This window comes from Passer domesticus, chromosome 32 (assembly GCF_036417665.1).
Source record: "Passer domesticus isolate bPasDom1 chromosome 32, bPasDom1.hap1, whole genome shotgun sequence".
In the NCBI taxonomy this organism is placed as follows: domain Eukaryota; kingdom Metazoa; phylum Chordata; class Aves; order Passeriformes; family Passeridae; genus Passer; species Passer domesticus.
Window position 1 is genome coordinate 1,629,548 of NC_087505.1, and position 16,399 is coordinate 1,645,946.

Genomic DNA, 16,399 nt, shown 5'->3' on the forward strand with positions numbered 1-16,399 from the left:
CCGGTGCTGTCCCCGGTGCCGTCCCCGGTGCCCGGTTCCGAGCGCCCCTCCCCGTCCCCGGTTTCCGTCCCGGTGTTGCCGCCGCTGCCCAGCACCCCACGGCCGGTCCCGGTGCCCGTTATCCGCTGCTCGGCCCCCGGTCCCGGTAGCCGGTTCCCAGAGCCCCATCCCCGGTCCCGGACTCCAGGTCCCGCTGTTGTCGCCGGTGCCGGTGCCCGGCAGCCAGAACCCCGTGCCCCGGTGCCGGTGCCCGTTATCCGGTCCCGGTTCCCGGTGGCGATCCCCGTAGCCGGTCCCCAGTTCTCCGTCCCCGGTTCCGCTCCCCGGGCCCGGTGTCGTGGCCGGTGCTGGTCCCCGGTGCCGCTCTGACATCAGCACCGGGCGGGGCGGGGCGGGGCGGCTCCAACCGGGGAAGAAAAGCGTCTCCCGGTGCCGATCCCGGTGCCGGTACCCGGTTCCCGGTGCCGCTGCCCCAGCGGCCGGGGGGGCTCGGCCACCACCGGGGCTCTCGGGGACCGGCGGCCGCCGCGGCCGCCATGGCCCGAACCGGGCGCTGAGCTCCCCCCGCCCCCCGCCCGGTACCGGGACCCTCCCCGAGGCCACCGGGGCGGTACCGGCGGGGCGGGCGCTCGCAGCATCCACCGGGATTTTGGGGAGCAGCACCCGGGAAACGGCCGGGACGCACCGGGAGCGCCGGGAGCGCCGCCCCCCGGGCAGAGCTGCCCCCGCCCCGCCGCGCCCCGTCCCCGGAGCCGAGCCGAGCCCCGGGGCCGCCTCGTCCTTTGTGTGCGCCGGGGCACCGGGCACCGCCGCGAGCACCGGGAGCCGAGCCCGGGCGGTGATAGCGGGGAGCGGGAGCGGCCCCGGGGCCCGGGGACCCCCCGGCGGCCCCATGAAGGAGCCCGACGCCATCAAACTCTTCGTGGGGCAGATCCCGCGGCACCTGGAGGAGAAGGACCTGAAACCGATTTTTGAGCAATTCGGGAAAATCTACGAGCTCACCGTCATCAAGGACAAGTACACCGGGATGCACAAAGGTACGGCAACCGGCACCGGCAACCGGCAACCGGGGATGGCGAAGGGAACGGCCCCGGGGCATGGGGAATGGGGCAGGGGCAGCGGGCACGGGGGTGGGTGCGGGGCACGGGCACGGCGGCGTGGGGGCAGCCCCGGGATCGGCCCCCGGTACCGGGATCGGCCCCAGGATGTGGCTCCCGGTACCGGGAATGGCCCCAAATACCGGGATCGGCCCCAGGATGTGGCTCCCGGTACCGGGAATGGCCCCAAATACCGGGATCGGCCCCAGGATGTGGCCCCCGGTACCGGGAATGGCCTCGTGATGAGGCTCCCAGTACCAGGAACAGCTCCCAGCACCGGGAACAGCCCCCGGTACCGGGAATAGCTCCCAGGATGAGAAATATCCCCGGGGTTCAGCCCCCGGTACCGGGAACGGCCCCAGATACCGGGATCAGCCCCAGGATGTGGCCCCTGGTACCGGGGGCTGCCCCTGGGACCGGGAACAGCCCGAGGAGATGGGCCCCGGTACCGGGAGCGGCCTTGTGATCCGGCCCCCGGTACTGGGAACAGCCACGAACGCCGGGAATAGCCCCAGGGTACGGCCCCGGTACCGGGAGCAGCCCCGTGCCACGGCCTCCAGCACCAGGAACAGCTCCCGGTACCGGGAACAGCTCCCAGCACCGGGAATGGCCCCGTGACACAGCCCCGGGACCGGGAACAGCCCCGGGATGGGGTCCCCGGGACTGGGAACAGCTCCCGGTACTGGGAATGGCCCCAGGATACGGCCCCGGTACCGGGAACAGCCATCGGCACCAGGAGCAGCCCCGGATAGGGCCTGGGGCACCGGGAACAGCCCCGGTACCGGGAACAGCCCCGGGTACAACCGAGGGCACCGGGAACAGCCCCTGGTAACCGGAACAGCCCCGGTGTTGGGAACCACTCCAGATCCAACCTCCGGTACCGGGAACAGCCCCACGAACGGTACCGGGTACAACCGAGGGTACCGGGAACAGCCCCAGGTACAACCGGGGCACCGGGAACAGCCGCAGGAACAGCCCCAGCACAGCCAAAGGCCTTGAGCAACACCCACAGCTCAAACTACAGCCGCAGGCCTGGGCACAGCCCCGGGCACCGGGAACAGCCCCGGGTACAGCCGAGGGCACCGGGAACAGCCTCTGGTACCAGGAACAGCCGCAGCCCCCCAGCCCAGCCGGGGTACCCCGTGTCAGGGTGTTGTACCCCGGGTGTTGGGGGTGAGGGCGGCTGTGCGGCCACGGGGCAGGCAGGGGTTGTGTTGGGTTGTGTTGGGTTGTGTCGGGTGTGGGGTGTTGTGTCCGGCTGTTCTGGGGCTGGGTGAGTGCAGGCTGTTGTTGCTGGGTTGTTGTTCAGGTGTTGTTGGGGTGTTATTGGGCTGGTTTTTTGCTGGGCTGTTGTTGTCAGGGTGTTGGGGTGTTGTTGTTGGGTTGTTTCTGGGGTGTTGTTGTCAGGGTGTTGCTAGGCTGTTGTTGTTAGGTGCTGTTGGGCTGTTGTTGGGGTGTTGTGCCCGGCTGTTGTGCCAGGTGGGTGCCAGGCGCTGCCGGGTGTTGTTTCGGGTGTTGGTGTCCCATGGGTGCCCCTCCAGGTGACGCTCGGCCCTGGGGGTGTTGTGGTGTCGCGTCAGGGGCTGGGGTTGGTGTCAGGGCGTTGTGTCGGGTGTTGTTTTGGGGTGCCATGTGGGTGCTGGGTGTCACCCCATGGGGCCCTGTGAGGGTGACACCAGCGCGCTGGGTGTCCCTCGGGATGTCTGGGGGTCATTTTGAGGTGTCCAGGTGTAATTTTGGGGTTTCCAGGTGTCATTTTGGGGTTTCTGGGTGTTGTTTTGGGGTTTCCAGGTGTCATTTTGGGGTTTCCAGGTGTTTTGAGGTTTCCAGGTGTTGTTTTGGGGTGTTGCGTCTGTCATTGGGGTGTCACGTGTCACCCCGTGTGTCCCTGGGGGTGACACCGGGGGTCCCTGGGCGCGGGGGTGTCACAGCCAGCGGTGACAGTGACAGGGCCCTGCCGGGGGTGTCCCCAACCCCTGTCCCTGTCCCCAACACCCGGGGGGGTCCCTGAGCCCCCCAAACCCCCGGCACCGACTGTGCCTCGATGGCACCAAAAACTGGGGGGGTCTCGAGGGGTCCTGGGGGGGCATTGGGGTCTCTGTGGGACCCCCAGGGGTCTTGGGGGTGTCCCTGCCCCCCAATGGGGGTCTGGGGGCTTTGGGGTGGGGTCTGTGGGGGGATTTGGGGTCTGTGGGGGTTGTTTGGGGTCTGTGGGGGGATTTGGGGTCTCTGGGGGGATTTGGGGTCTTTGGGGGGGTCCCGCTGCTTTTGGGGCCCTCTGGCCACTCCAGACCCTCTGTGTCACCTCGGGCTGGGGGTGAGGCCACCCGGGGGTCCCCCCCAAGCCCCCCGACCCCTTTTGTGCCCCCCAGGATGCGCCTTCCTGACCTACTGCGCCCGCGAGTCGGCCCTGAAGGCCCAGAGCGCCCTGCACGAGCAGAAAACCCTGCCGGGGGTGAGTGGGGGGCGTGGGGAACCCCCCCGGGGCGCCCCCAAACCCCCCCTGTGAGCCCCCAGCCCGGGACACCCCAAAATCCCCGAAAAATCACAGTGAGACCCCGAAAATCACAGCGAAACCCCCCAAAAATCACAGGGAAACCCCAAAAATCACTGGGAAACACCCAACAATTACAGTGAAACCCCAAAAATCACAGTGAGACCCCAAAAATCGCACTGAAACCCCCCAAAAATCACAGTGAGACCCCAAAAATCGCACTGAAACCCCCAAAAATCACAGTGAAACCCCCCAAAAAATCACCTATAATCCCCCAAAAATCACCCTTAAATCCTCCAACATCACCCCTAAAAATCACCCTGAAACCCCCCCAAAATCACCCCTAAATCCCCCCAGAAATCCCCCCACCCCCCCTTTTCAGGACCACCCCGTCCCCCGCTGAGGGGGGGATTTTTGGGGGGCTGGGGGCGCCCCCGAGCACGTGGGGGGTGTTTAATTAGCGCGGCTAATGAGGGCCTGGCGCTAATGAAGCGCTGCCGGGCGGGCACGGAGACAAAGCCCGGGATTTGGGGGGGGTCCGGGGGTGCCGGTGCCCCCCACCCCCAGTTCCTGTTTGGGAGGGGGTCCCAGTCCCATTCCCTGCCCCCAGCCGGATTTTGGGGGGTTTGGGGCTTCCTGGGGGGGGGGCGGTTTGGGGGTCCCCGGGGTGGGGAGGGGGCTCGGGGCGCGCCCCCCCCGCGGGCTCCGCGCGTGTCCCGCCGGGCCCGGGCGGGATTTGGCTTGGCCGGGATAATCCCGGGATTTGGGGCCGTAAATCCGGGGGGGGGGATTGGGGGATTTTGGGGGGGGGGGGGGATTTGGGGCCGCCCCTCCCCCGCAGCTTCCCCATCGCAGCGCTGGGAATTTGGGGAGGGGGCGGCACCCTCGAGCCGCGCTGACCCCGCGGGGGTCCCGGCGTGGTTGGGGGGGGTCGGGGGCTTTGTTCTCCCCCCACTTTGTGCCCCCCCCCTCCCAGCGGCCGGGGCTGATCCGGGGGGGGGGTGGGGGGGATTAGGGGGGATTAACGCCCCCCGCCCCCACCCGGGGGGGCATTTCCAGCGCCATCTGGGGCCGGGGGGGGTCGGGGGGGCACCTTCGCTTTCGGCGGCGAAAGGAGCGGCCGGGGTCAGCCGGGGATGGAGCCCCCCCCCCCCCCGCAGCCCAAATTCCCCCCAAATCCCCCCGGGGGGGGGGGCGCAGCCGCCCCTCCCCCACGCCCCGAGGGTTGTGGGGGGGGCGCGGGGGGAGGGGCGGGGTCACACCGGGCCTGTGAGGGGGTGGGGGGGGGTCCCTCCCCCCCTCCCCAAATCTCCATCCCCGCCCCCCCCCCCCATCCCCGTCATTGTTTATCGCGAGCGCTGATGACGTCAGCGGCGTTGCCGGGCAACGGCGAGGGGTAAATCGGGGATGAGTGGGCGGTTGCCATGGAGCGCAGCCGGCCGTTGCCATGGCGACCGCGCATCTGCGCCCTCCCCCTCCCCCCCCCATTCCCTCCCCGCTCCTCTGGGGGGTTCCGGGGGGGGGAGGGGCGGGGGTGGGTCCGTCCCCCCCCAATTAACGCGGGGGGGGAGGGGCGCTCATTAACGCGGCCCCCCCCTCCCCGTTGCCGGGTAACGGGATGCGGGCCCGGCGTTGCCATGGAGACCGGAGCATCTTCGGGGGGCGGGGGGGGGGTCTGGGACCCTCTGAGGGGGTGGGGGAGGGGCGGGATGGTCTGGGGGGGTCGCGGGGGGTCTCGGGGGTCTCCAACCCCCCCCGTGCCCCCCCCCAGATGAACCGGCCCATCCAGGTGAAGCCGGCGGACAGTGAGAGCCGAGGAGGTACCGCCCCCAAAACACCCAAAATCCTCCCAAAAATCCCCAAATCATCCCAAAAAAAACCCCAAATCATCCCAAAAAACCCCAAAATAATCCCCAAAAACCCCAAAATCATCTCAAAAACCCCCAAAAGCCTCCCAACAGACCCCAAAATCCTCCCAAAAACCCCCTAAAATCATCCCAAAAAACCCAAAATCATCCCAAAACACCCCAAAATCATCCAAAAAAACCCCCAAATCCCCTAAAATCATCCCAAAATCCTCCCAAAAAACCCCAAAATCATCCCAAAAAACCCCCAAAATCCCCCCCAAATGCCCCAAAATTCCCCCCAAATCACCCCCACAGTCTCCAACACCCCCTCCCCCCCCCCACCGCCCCCGTCCCCAAACCCCGGTGTCCCCAGATCACCCCAAGGCCACCCCGGTGTGAGACCCCCCGCGTGTCCCTGTCCCCAGCGTGGGGTGTCCCTGCGTGTCCCCACTGCCAGGAGCTGTCACCTGTCCCCATCCGAGGTCCCCAGCCCACCCCAATGTCCCCGTTCCCCCCCAGCCCGTCCTTCCCGGAGTGTCACACCCCTGTGCGTGGCACTGTCCCTGTGCCAGCTGTGATGTCCCCATGCCTGTGTCACGGTGCCACCTGCCGCGTCCCCATGCCCATGTCCCCATGCCCACATAACCATTCCCATGTCCTGGTGCCACCCGTGGTGTCCTTGTGCCATGTCCCAGTGCCATCTGCAGTGTCCTCATGCCCATGTCCCGATGCCACCCATGGTGTCCCCATGCCCTGTCTCCATGCCTCTGTCCTGGTGCTGTGTCCGGTGCCACCCGCGGTGTCCCCGTGCCCTGTCCCCGTGCCCCTGTCCCCATGCCCATGTCCCTGTGCCATGTTCCGATGCCACCTGCAGTGTCCCCATGGCTGTGTCCCAATGCCACCCATGCTGTCCATGTGCCTGTGTCCCGGTGGCCGTGTCCCCATGCCCATGTCCCGGTGCCACCCACGGTGTCCCCATGCCCATGTCCCGGTGCCACCCACGGTGTCCTTGTGCCGTGTCCCAGTGCCATCTGCAGTGTCCCCTTGCCCCTGTCCCAATGCCACCCGCGGTGTCCCCATGCCCTGTCTCCATGCCCCTGTCCCAGTGCCACCCACGAAGTCCCTGTGCCCCTGTCCCCATGCCCTGTCCCCATGCCCATGTCCCAATGCCACCCATGGTGTCCCCATGCCCATGTCCCAGTGCCACCCACGAAGTCCCTGTGCCCCTGTCCCCATGCCCTGTCCCCATGCCCATGTCCCAATGCCACCCATGGTGTCCCCATGCCCATGTCCCAGTGCCACCCACGATGTCCCTGTGCCCTGTCCCCATGCCTTGTCCCCATGCCCATGTCCCAATGCCCATGCCCCGGTGCCACCCACGGTGTCGCGCAGAGGACCGGAAGCTCTTCGTGGGGATGCTGAGCAAGCAGCAGGCGGACGAGGACGTGCGGAAGATGTTCGAGCCCTTCGGCACCATCGACGAGTGCACGGTGCTGCGCGGCCCCGACGGCACCAGCAAAGGTGGGGGGCCCGGGGGGTCCCAGGGGGTTCCTCGGGGTCCTTGGGCGTCCCTCGGGGTCCTGGGGGGTCCTGGGGATGTCCCACAGTGTCCTGGGGGGTCCCTCAGGGGTCCCACGGGGGTCACCGGGGTGGGCACAGGGAGGTCTGTGGGGCAGGGATGGGCTTTAGGGGGAGCACGGCAGGGATGGGGTTAATGGGGTTTGGGGGGTCCATGGGGTGAGGGGGGTGGGGTGGGGTGGGACCCCCAGAGCTCCGTGGAGCTGATGTCCCCAATGTCCCCGATGTCCCTGGTGTCCCCAATGTCCCCAATGTCCCCGATGTCCCCGGTGTCCCCAAGTCCCCGATGTCCCCAATGTCCCCAATGTCCCTGATGTCCCCAATGTCCCCAAGTCCCCAATGTCCCCAATGTCCCCAGGCTGCGCCTTCGTCAAGTTCCAGAGCCACGCGGAGGCCCAGGCCGCCATCGCCGCCCTGCACGGGAGCCGCACGCTGCCGGTGAGGGACGTCCTCGGCGCTGTCACCTTCGTCACTGTCCCCTTCATTGGCCCATCACTGTCCTCATCGTCACCCCCTGCGCTGTCACCTTCAGCATCCTCATCATCATCCCCTTCATGGTCACGTTTGTCATCTCCTTCATCATCCTCATCATTGTCCTCCTCATTGTTCCCTTCATCATCCTCATAATTGTCCTCGTCATTGTCCCCTTCATGGTCCCCTTTTGTCATCCCCTTCATTGTTCTCATCACTGTTCCCTTCATCATCCTCATCATTGTCCCCTTCATCATCTCCTTCACCATCCTCTTCATTGTCATCATCGTCCCCTTCATGGTCCCCTTCATCATCCCCATCATCATCCTCTTCATCATCCCCTTCATCGTCCTCATCATTGTTGTCATTGTCATCCCCGTTGTCACCCCCACCACCCTCATCATCCCCATCATCCTCATCATCATTTCCTTCATCTTCTCCGCCATCATCCCATCATCATCCTCACCACTGTCCCCGTCATCAACCCCATCCCAATCCTCTTCATCACCTCCACCATCATCCTCACCCCGTTATAACCCAGCCATCACCCCCATCACCACTCCCGTTCCGTGTGACCCCAAATGAGCCCGAGTGACCGTGGGTGACCATGACTGACCACGAGTGACCACGAATGACCATGAGTGACCATGGGTGACCATGACTGACTACGAGTGACCGTGGGTGACCATGACTGACCACAAGTGACCTTGACTGACCGTGGGTGACCATGAGTGACCGCGGGTGACCGCGGGTGACCGCGGTGCCGGCCGTGTCCCCTCAGGGCGCCTCGTCCAGCCTGGTGGTGAAGTTTGCGGACACGGAGAAGGAGCGGGGGCTGCGGCGCATGCAGCAGGTGGCGAGCCAGCTGGGCATGTTCAGCCCCATCGCCCTCCAGTTCGGCGCCTACAGCGCCTACACGCAGGCGGTACGGGCACAGGGGCACGGGGGGCACCGGGGGCACGGGGGGGACTGGGGGCACTGGGAGGGACTGGGGGCACTGGGAGGGACTGGGGGCACTGGGAGGGACTGGGGGCACTGGGGGCACTGGGAGGGACTGGGAGGGATTGGGGGCACTGGGGGCACTGGGGGGGACTGGGGGCACTGGGGGCACTGGGAGGGACTGGGAGGGATTGGGGGCACTGGGGGCACTGGGAGGGACTGGGAGGGACTGGGGGCACTGGGAGGGACTGGGGGCGCTGGGAAGGACTGGGATCACGAGGGGGATCAAGGAGAAGGGGGTGGGACCCCCCAAAATCCAGCCTGAGGTGGTTGTGGTGATGGGGGATGAGGACACTGGGGTGACATCCATGGGGACATCCTGGTCCTGGATGGGACACCAGGTGACATCCATGGGGACATGCTGGTCCTGGATGGGACACCAGGTGACATCCATGGGGACATGCTGGTCCCATGTCCTGGGGTGTTGGTGGCACTGGGGTGGGCTCTGGGTGTTGGTGGCACTGGGGGCACGGGGGTGTTGGTGGCACTGGGGTGGGCTCTGGGGTGGGCTCTGGGGCGGCGGTGGCCACGCGGTGCCAGGCGTGTCCCCACAGCTGATGCAGCAGCAGGCGGCCCTGGTGGCCGCGCACTCGGCCTACCTCAGCCCCATGGCCACCATGGCCGTCCAGATGCAGCACATGGGCACGGTCAACCCCAACGGGCTCATCGCCACCCCCCTGCCACCCTCCTCAGGTACGGGGACACGGGGACAGCGGGGAGGGGATGGGGGACATGGGAGTGGGACATGGGGACGGGGGTGCTGCTGGTGGGGGGCAGCAGGGGTGAGGACAATGGGGAGGGACACCTGGGATGGGGACACTGGAGAGGGGACACTGGGATGGGGACACCTGGGATGGGGGACACTGGGAACATGGGGATGGGGGACACTGGGGAGGGGACACTGGAGAGAGGACACTGGGGAGGGGACACCTGGAATGGGGACATTGGGGAGGGGTGATAGTGGGGATGGGGACACTGGGGAGGGACACCAGGGATGGGGACATCAAGGATGGGATGGGGACACCACTGTACCCGTGGGGGGTTCCCCACCCTCCAGGGTCACAGTGCCGGTGTCCCCGGGCTGTCCCCGGGCTGTCCCGGTGCTGTCCCCGGGCTGTCCCGGTGCTGTCCCGGTGCTGTACCCGGGCTGTCCCCGGGCTGTCCCGGTGCTGTCCCGGTGCTGTCCCCGGGCTGTCCCGGTGCTGTCCCCGGGCTGTCCCGGTGCTGTCCCGGGGCTGTCCCCGGGCTGTCCCGGTGCTGTCCCGGTGCTGTCCCGGTGCTGTCCCGGGGCTGTCCCCCGGGCTGTCCCGGTGCTGTCCCGGGGCTGTCCCGGTGCTGTCCCCGGGCTGTCCCGGTGCTGTCCCGGGGCTGTCCCGGTGCTGTCCCCGGGCTGTCCCGGTGCTGTCCCCGGGCTGTCCCGGTGCTGTCCCGGTGCTGTCCCCGGGCTGTCCCGGTGCTGACCCGGTGCTGACCCGGTGCTGACCCGGCGGTGGCCGCGCTGTCCCCAGGAACCAGCACCCCCCCGGCCATGGCGGCCACCCCCGTCCCGGCCATCGCGGCCCCGCTGAGCGTCAACGGCTACAGCCCCGTGCCCGCGCAGCCCGCGGGACCCCCCGCCCCCGACGCCGTCTACGCCGGGGGGGTCCCCCCCTTCCCAGGTGCCCCGCGACCCCTCCCCAGCCCCCCGAGCCCCGCCGGGCCCCCCCCTAACCCCCCCTGTGCCCCCAGCCCAGAGCCCCGCGGCCCCCGGGGACCCCCTGCAGCAGGCGTACGCCGGCATGCAGCACTACACTGGTGCGTACTGGGGCAACTGGGAGGGACTGGGGGGCACTGGGAGGGACTGGGGGGCACTGGGAGGGGGTTGTGTGGTACTGGAGGGCACTGGGAGGGACTGGGAGGGCACTGGGAGGGGCTGGGGGGAACTGGGGGGCACTGGGAGGGCACTGGGAGGGCACTGGGAGGGGCTGGGGGGACACTGGGAGGGACTTGGGGGAACTGGGGGGCACTGGGAGGGACTGGGAGGGGCTGGGGGGAACTGGCGGACACTGGGAGGGGCTGGTAGTGTGTTGTGGGTTACTGGGACGGACTGGGAGGGCATTGGGAGGGGGTTGTGTGGTACTGGGGGGCACTGGGAGGGGCTGAGAATGTGTTTTGGGTTACTGGGAGGGCACTGAAGGAACTGGGAGGGACTGGGGGGAACTGGGAAGGCAGTGGGAGGAACTGGGGGTGTGTTGTGGGGTACTGGGGGGCACTGGGAGGGTGTTGGGTGGCACTGGGGTGGCACCAGTGTCGCTGTGGCTTTGGGAGGGTGTTGTACAGCCCTGGGGGGGGGCACTGGGGTGGCCCCGGTGGCACCGATGCCCCCAGTGACCCCGTGCCCCCCGTGCCCCCAGCCGCGTACCCGGCCGCCTACGGGCTGGTGAGCCCGGCCTTCGCCCCCCCGGGACCCCTGCTCGCCCCCCCGCCCCCCCCGCAGCAGCAGCAGCGTGAAGGTGAGACCCCCCGGGACCCCCCAAAACTCCCCGGACCCCTGAGACACCCCCGGGACTCCCCCAAAACTCCCTGGAACTCTGAGACCACCCCGGGACCCCCCAAAACTCCCCGAGACCCCCCTGGTACACCTGAGACCCTCCAGGACCTCTCCCAAATTCCCCAGCCCCCCAAAACTCTCCCGGGACCCCGCCAAAAGCCTCTAAATGTCCCAGGACCCTCAAACCTGCCCCAGGACCCCAAAACCGAGACTTGGGACCCCAAAATCAGAGCTGTGAATCCAAAATGGGACCCAGGACCCCAAAATGGGAGCTGTGAACCCAAAGCAGGAGCCAGGTTTGGGTTGAGAGCCCCGGTTTTGGGGCCCATATCCAGTTTGGGTTGGCAGCCCCAATTTTGGGGTGCTGTGTCCATTGTGGGTTGGCAGCCCTGGTTTTGGGGTCTGGTTGGTTTTGGGTTGAGAGCCCTGGTTTTGGGGTGCTGTGTCCATTTTTTGTTGAGAGCCGCTGTTTTGGGGTCCGTGTCTGGTTTCAGTTGAGTACCCTGATTTTGGGGTCTGTGTCAGTTTTAGATTGAGTGTCCCAGTTTTGGGATCCTGTGCCAGTTTCGGGTTGGCAGCCCCAGTTTTGGGGTCCATGTTGGGTTTGTGTTGGCAGCCCCGGTTTTGGGGTCCATGTCAATTTTGGGTTGGCAGCCTTGGCTTTGGGGTCCCATGCCCAGTTTTGGGTTGGCAGCCCCGGTTTTGGGGTCCATGTTGGGTTTGTATTGAGAGCCCTGGTTTTGGGGTCCATGTCAGTTTTGGGTTGGCAGCCTCAGCTTTGGGATCCTGTGCCCGGTTTGGGTTGGCAGCCCTGGTTTTGGGGTCCATGTCAGTTTTGGGTTGGCAGCCCTGGTTTTGGGATCCCGTGCCTGGTTGGGGTTGGCAGCCCCGGTTTTGGGATCCCGTGCCAGTTTTGGGTTGGCAGTCCTGCTTTTGGGGTCCATGTTGGGTTTGTGTTGAGAGCCCCGGTTTTGGGGTCCATGTCAATATCGGGTTGGCAGCCCCGGTTTTGGGTCCATGTCAGTTTTGGGTTGGCAGCCCCGCTTTGGGGCGCGGTCGGTTTTGGGGACTCAGTCCCAGTTTTGGGGTCCATGTCAGTTTTGGGGTCCATGTCAGTTTTGGGTTGGCAGCCCCGGTTTTGGGATCCCGTGCCCGGTTTGGGTTGGCAGCCCCGCTTTTGGGGTCCATGTCAGTTTTGGGTTGGCAGCCCCGCTTTGGGGCGCGGTCGGTTTTGGGGACGCAGTCCCAGGTGTGACCCCGCTCCCTCCGCAGGCCCCGAGGGCTGTAACATCTTCATCTACCACCTGCCCCAGGAGTTCGCCGACACCGAGATCCTGCAGATGTTCCTCCCCTTCGGCAACGTCATCTCCGCCAAGGTCTTCGTGGACAGGGCCACCAACCAGAGCAAGTGCTTCGGTAGGGACACGGGACACTGGGGACAACGGGGACAACGGGGAAAACAGGGACATTGGGGATATTGGGGACAACGGGGACATTGGGGACATTGGGGACATTGGGGATATTGGGGACATTGGGGTCAATGGTGATAATGGGGACAATGGGGACACTGGGGACACTGGGGACAATGGAGACATTGAGGATAATGGGATATGGGGACATTGGGGACATCAGGGATATTTGGGACAATGGGGCGTTGCAGACATGGAGACATTGGGGACATTGAGATATGGGACAGGCAATGTGGGATATAGGGGCACTGGGGACATTGGGGACATGGGGACATCAGGGACATTAAGGACACAGGGGACTTGGGGACATTTGGGACATTGGGGACATGGGGATATGGAATAGGGGATGTGGGTTATGGGAAATGGGGATATGGGGGGACAAGGAGGGACAGCAAGGACAGGGGTGGCAGCGCCATGGTCAGCACTTGGGGACATCATGGCCAGGGACACCATTACCTGATGTCCCTGATCTCCCCAATGTCCCCCCATCCCTAATGTCCCCAATGTCCCCTCTGCCCCAAATGGCTCCATTGTCTCCCAACGTCTCCTTTATCCCCATGTCCCCATGATGTCCCCACATCCTCCACGTTCCCCACGTCCTCCACGTCCCCTCTGTCCCCGTGCCCCCATATGCCGCTGTCCCCATGATATCCCCACACCTTCCCAATGTCCCCAATGTCCCCAATGTCTCTGGTGTCCCCAATGTCCCCGACGTCCCCGATGTCCCCGCAGGCTTCGTGAGCTTTGACAACCCCGCGAGCGCCCAGGCCGCCATCCAGGCCATGAACGGCTTCCAGATTGGGATGAAGCGGCTCAAGGTGCAGCTCAAGAGGCCCAAAGACGCCAACCGGCCCTACTGAGCCCGGTGAGACCCCCGGGACCCCCCCAGAACACCCTGGGACATCCCCGGGACACCCTCGGGACCCCCGGGAACACCCCCAGGACCTCCTGGGACATCCCTGGGACAGCCTCGGGATTTTGGGAACACCCCCAGGGACACCCTGAGACAACCCCATGACACCCCCCAGGACCACCTGGAACAGCCTCAGGACCCTCTAGGACACCTTCAGGACCCCCTGGGACACCCCCAGGGACACCTTGGGACAGCCTTGGGACCCCCAAGACACCCCCGAGACCCCTGGGACACCCCTGGGACACCCCCTGGCACCCCCAGGACAATTTGGGACCCCACTGGAACCTCTCCAGCGCTGGGAAACCCCCAGGGATCCCCTCGAGACCCCCCTGGGACCCCCCCCAGAACTTCCCTGGAGCCCCCCCATGACCCCCCCAGGCTGGGAACCCCCTGAGCCCCCCCAGGACCCCCCAGCCCCCGGGTTGGGATGTGCCCCCATTGGGATTTGGGGGGTTCCTGGGATTTTGGGGGGCTGGAAATGCCCCAGGGGGTATTTGGGGTGTCCCCCATTGGGATTGGGGGTGTCCAGGGTTTGGGGGGGCAGGAAGTGCCCCCCAAACTCTGTTTAACCCCCCCCATCCCCAAATTTTCCCTCCCCAGGTCCGGAGGCTCCGGAGCAGCACCTTTGGGTGCCCCCCCTTGCAGAGCAGCCCCCCCAAACCCAGCGGTGCCCGGGGGGGGGCTCGGTCCTGCTGGGGGGGGCCCCAGACCCCCCCACGCTCAGGAAGGATGGACCCCCCCCTCCAGGCCCCCTCCCACCCCCCCAGTCCATCCCAGTCCGTCCCAGTCCAGCCCAGTGCAGGGTGCCAGTGCCCCCCCACAGCAGCCACTGGTTTTGGGGGGGTCGTGCCCACCCTGGGGGCCCCCAAAAGGACCCCCCCCACCCTCCCCCCCCGGGACCCTTCTTGGGGCTTTTCTCACCAAACAGGACCAAAAGCAGCTCCAAACTGGGGGGAGGGGGTCCATGGGGGGTCACGGAGGGTCCTGGGGGCCTTTGGGGGTCCCAAAGGGGGGGACACGGCCCCCCCAATATCCTCCCGGGGGCGCAGCGGGACCCCAACACTGCCACTGCCACCCGCTCCGCCCACAACCTGCCTCAGTTTCCCCTCGGGATGGGCCAGCACTGGGATGGGCCGGGACTGGGACTGGGATGGACTGGGACTGGGATGGACTGGGACTGGGATGGACTGGGACTGGGATGGATGAGCACTGGGATGGACTGGGACTGGGATAGGCTGGCACTGGGATGGACTGGGATTGGGATGGATGAGCACTGGGATGGACTGGGACTGGGATAGGCTGGCACTGGGATGGACTGGGATTGGGATGGATGAGCACTGGGCTGCTCCATCACCCGGATGCTCCGGCACTGGGATGGTCCCACACCGGGATGCTCCAGCCCCACTCTGGTCCAGCACTGGGATGCTCCACACTGGGATGTTCCGACACTGGGACACTCTGGGACCAGGATGCTCCAATACTGGAATGTTCCACCACGGGGATGCTCTGATACTGGGACGATCCCACAGCAGGAGATCCCACAGCAGAGGATCCCACAGCAGAGGATCCCACAGTGGGAAATCCCACAGCAGGACGATCCCAGAGCAGGAGATTCCCACAGCAGGAGATCCCACAGCAGGATGGTCCCAGAGCAGAGGATCCCACAGCAGAAGATCCCAGAGCAGAGGATCCCACAGCAGAAGATCCCAGAGCAGAGGATCCCACAGCAGAAGATCCCACACCGGGATGCTCCAGCCCTGGGATGGTCCCACCCCGGGGTGCTCCAAGGTCGGAGGGATCCAAGCCCGGAATGTTCCCACACCAGAACGTTCCATCAGATGCTCCAGCACCGGAATGCCCTGACCCGGGACGTCCCCACTCCTCCGGGACGTCCCCACTCCAAAACGTCCCCATTTTTTGGGATGTCCCCACCAGGAGCCGGATGGATCACGGGAATTCCTGGCAACTCCAAACCAGCCAAATCCAGGGGACACTGGGGGACACCGGGAGCAGCCGGAGCGGGGACAGGGACACGGACACGGGGCTCCCAAATCCCACACCCCAAACGATCCCAAATCCCAAATCCGGGGGGTGCCAGCCCCCACCAGCCAAACCAGGGCTGTGCCCAGCCCGGAGCCCCCCAGGACCCCAAACCCCAACAGCCCCAACCAGTGCCCCCCCAAAACCAGTGCCCCAAACTGGGCCAGTGATCCCAAACCAGTGCCCCAAACTGGGCCAGTGACCCAAACCAGTGACCCCAAACTGGGCCAGTGACCCAAACCAGTGACCCCAAACTGGGCCAGTGTCCCAAACCAGTGCCCCAAACTGGGCCAGTGCCCCCCAGACCAGTGACCCCAGCCCCCCCAAACTGGGACAATTCCCCCCCAGGAGGGGTCGGTGCCACCCCAGCCCCCCCAGACTGGGTCAGGGGTCCCCCCAAACTGGGTCCAGTGTCCCCCCAGCCCCCCCAGACTGGTCAGAACCCCCCCAGTTCCCCCCAGACTGGGTCAGGGCTCCCCCAGCCCCCCCAGCCCGGGCTCGGTGCCCCCCGCCCCCCACCCCAGTGCCCCCAGCACCCCCAAACCAGTGCCCCCCTCTTCACCCCCATCCCTGCTGTACATAAGGGGGGTGTTGGGCCCCCTCCGTGTCCCCCCCATTTTGGGGGGGTTTGGGACCTGCTGGGTTGATTTTGGGGGGTGGGGGGGGTTTGGGGGGCGTTGGGGGAGGGGCAGTGAAGCCCCCTGGGCTCAAGGCTTTATTTATTTGCTATTTATTGCAGTTCCTTTCAGAATTGACTTTTTTTCTCTCTTTTTTTTTTTTGGTTTTTCTGTCGAAATAAAAAATTAAAAAAAAAAAAAGAACAACAACAACAACAAAAATAAAAAAAAAAACAACCCCAAACCACACCTTAAAATCCCACCAAATTCCCAAAGTCCAGAAGTTTGAAACCATCCCTGGATTCTCCTGAATTTTGGGGGGACACGGGAGCCCCCCCAGGGGA

At 65.8% G+C, this 16,399-nt stretch overlaps 1 protein-coding gene across 4 annotated transcripts; it reads left to right on the forward strand.

Moving 5' to 3' along the window:
• Positions 1-207: 207 nt before the first annotated feature.
• CELF3 (CUGBP Elav-like family member 3) lies at positions 208-16,256 on the forward strand. 4 transcript variants are annotated; one of them, XR_010351524.1, is made up of 14 exons: positions 208-1,037; positions 3,470-3,552; positions 5,363-5,411; positions 6,831-6,959; positions 7,375-7,454; positions 8,269-8,412; positions 9,041-9,179; positions 9,995-10,144; positions 10,215-10,280; positions 10,880-10,978; positions 12,289-12,432; positions 13,218-13,350; positions 13,999-15,618; positions 15,651-16,256. XR_010351524.1 is itself a non-coding variant. In XM_064401769.1 (13 exons), the coding sequence occupies exons 1-12, from the start codon at positions 893-895 to the stop codon at positions 13,343-13,345; spliced, it is 1,356 nt and encodes a 451-aa protein (XP_064257839.1). In that variant the 5' UTR covers positions 208-892; the 3' UTR covers positions 13,346-13,350; positions 13,999-16,256. The 4 variants fall into 4 exon arrangements, 2 of the variants coding, with proteins under 2 accessions (XP_064257839.1, XP_064257840.1); XR_010351525.1 differs by having other exon boundaries at positions 13,999-15,041; positions 15,102-16,256; XM_064401769.1 differs by having other exon boundaries at positions 13,999-16,256.
• Positions 16,257-16,399: the final 143 nt, after the last annotated feature.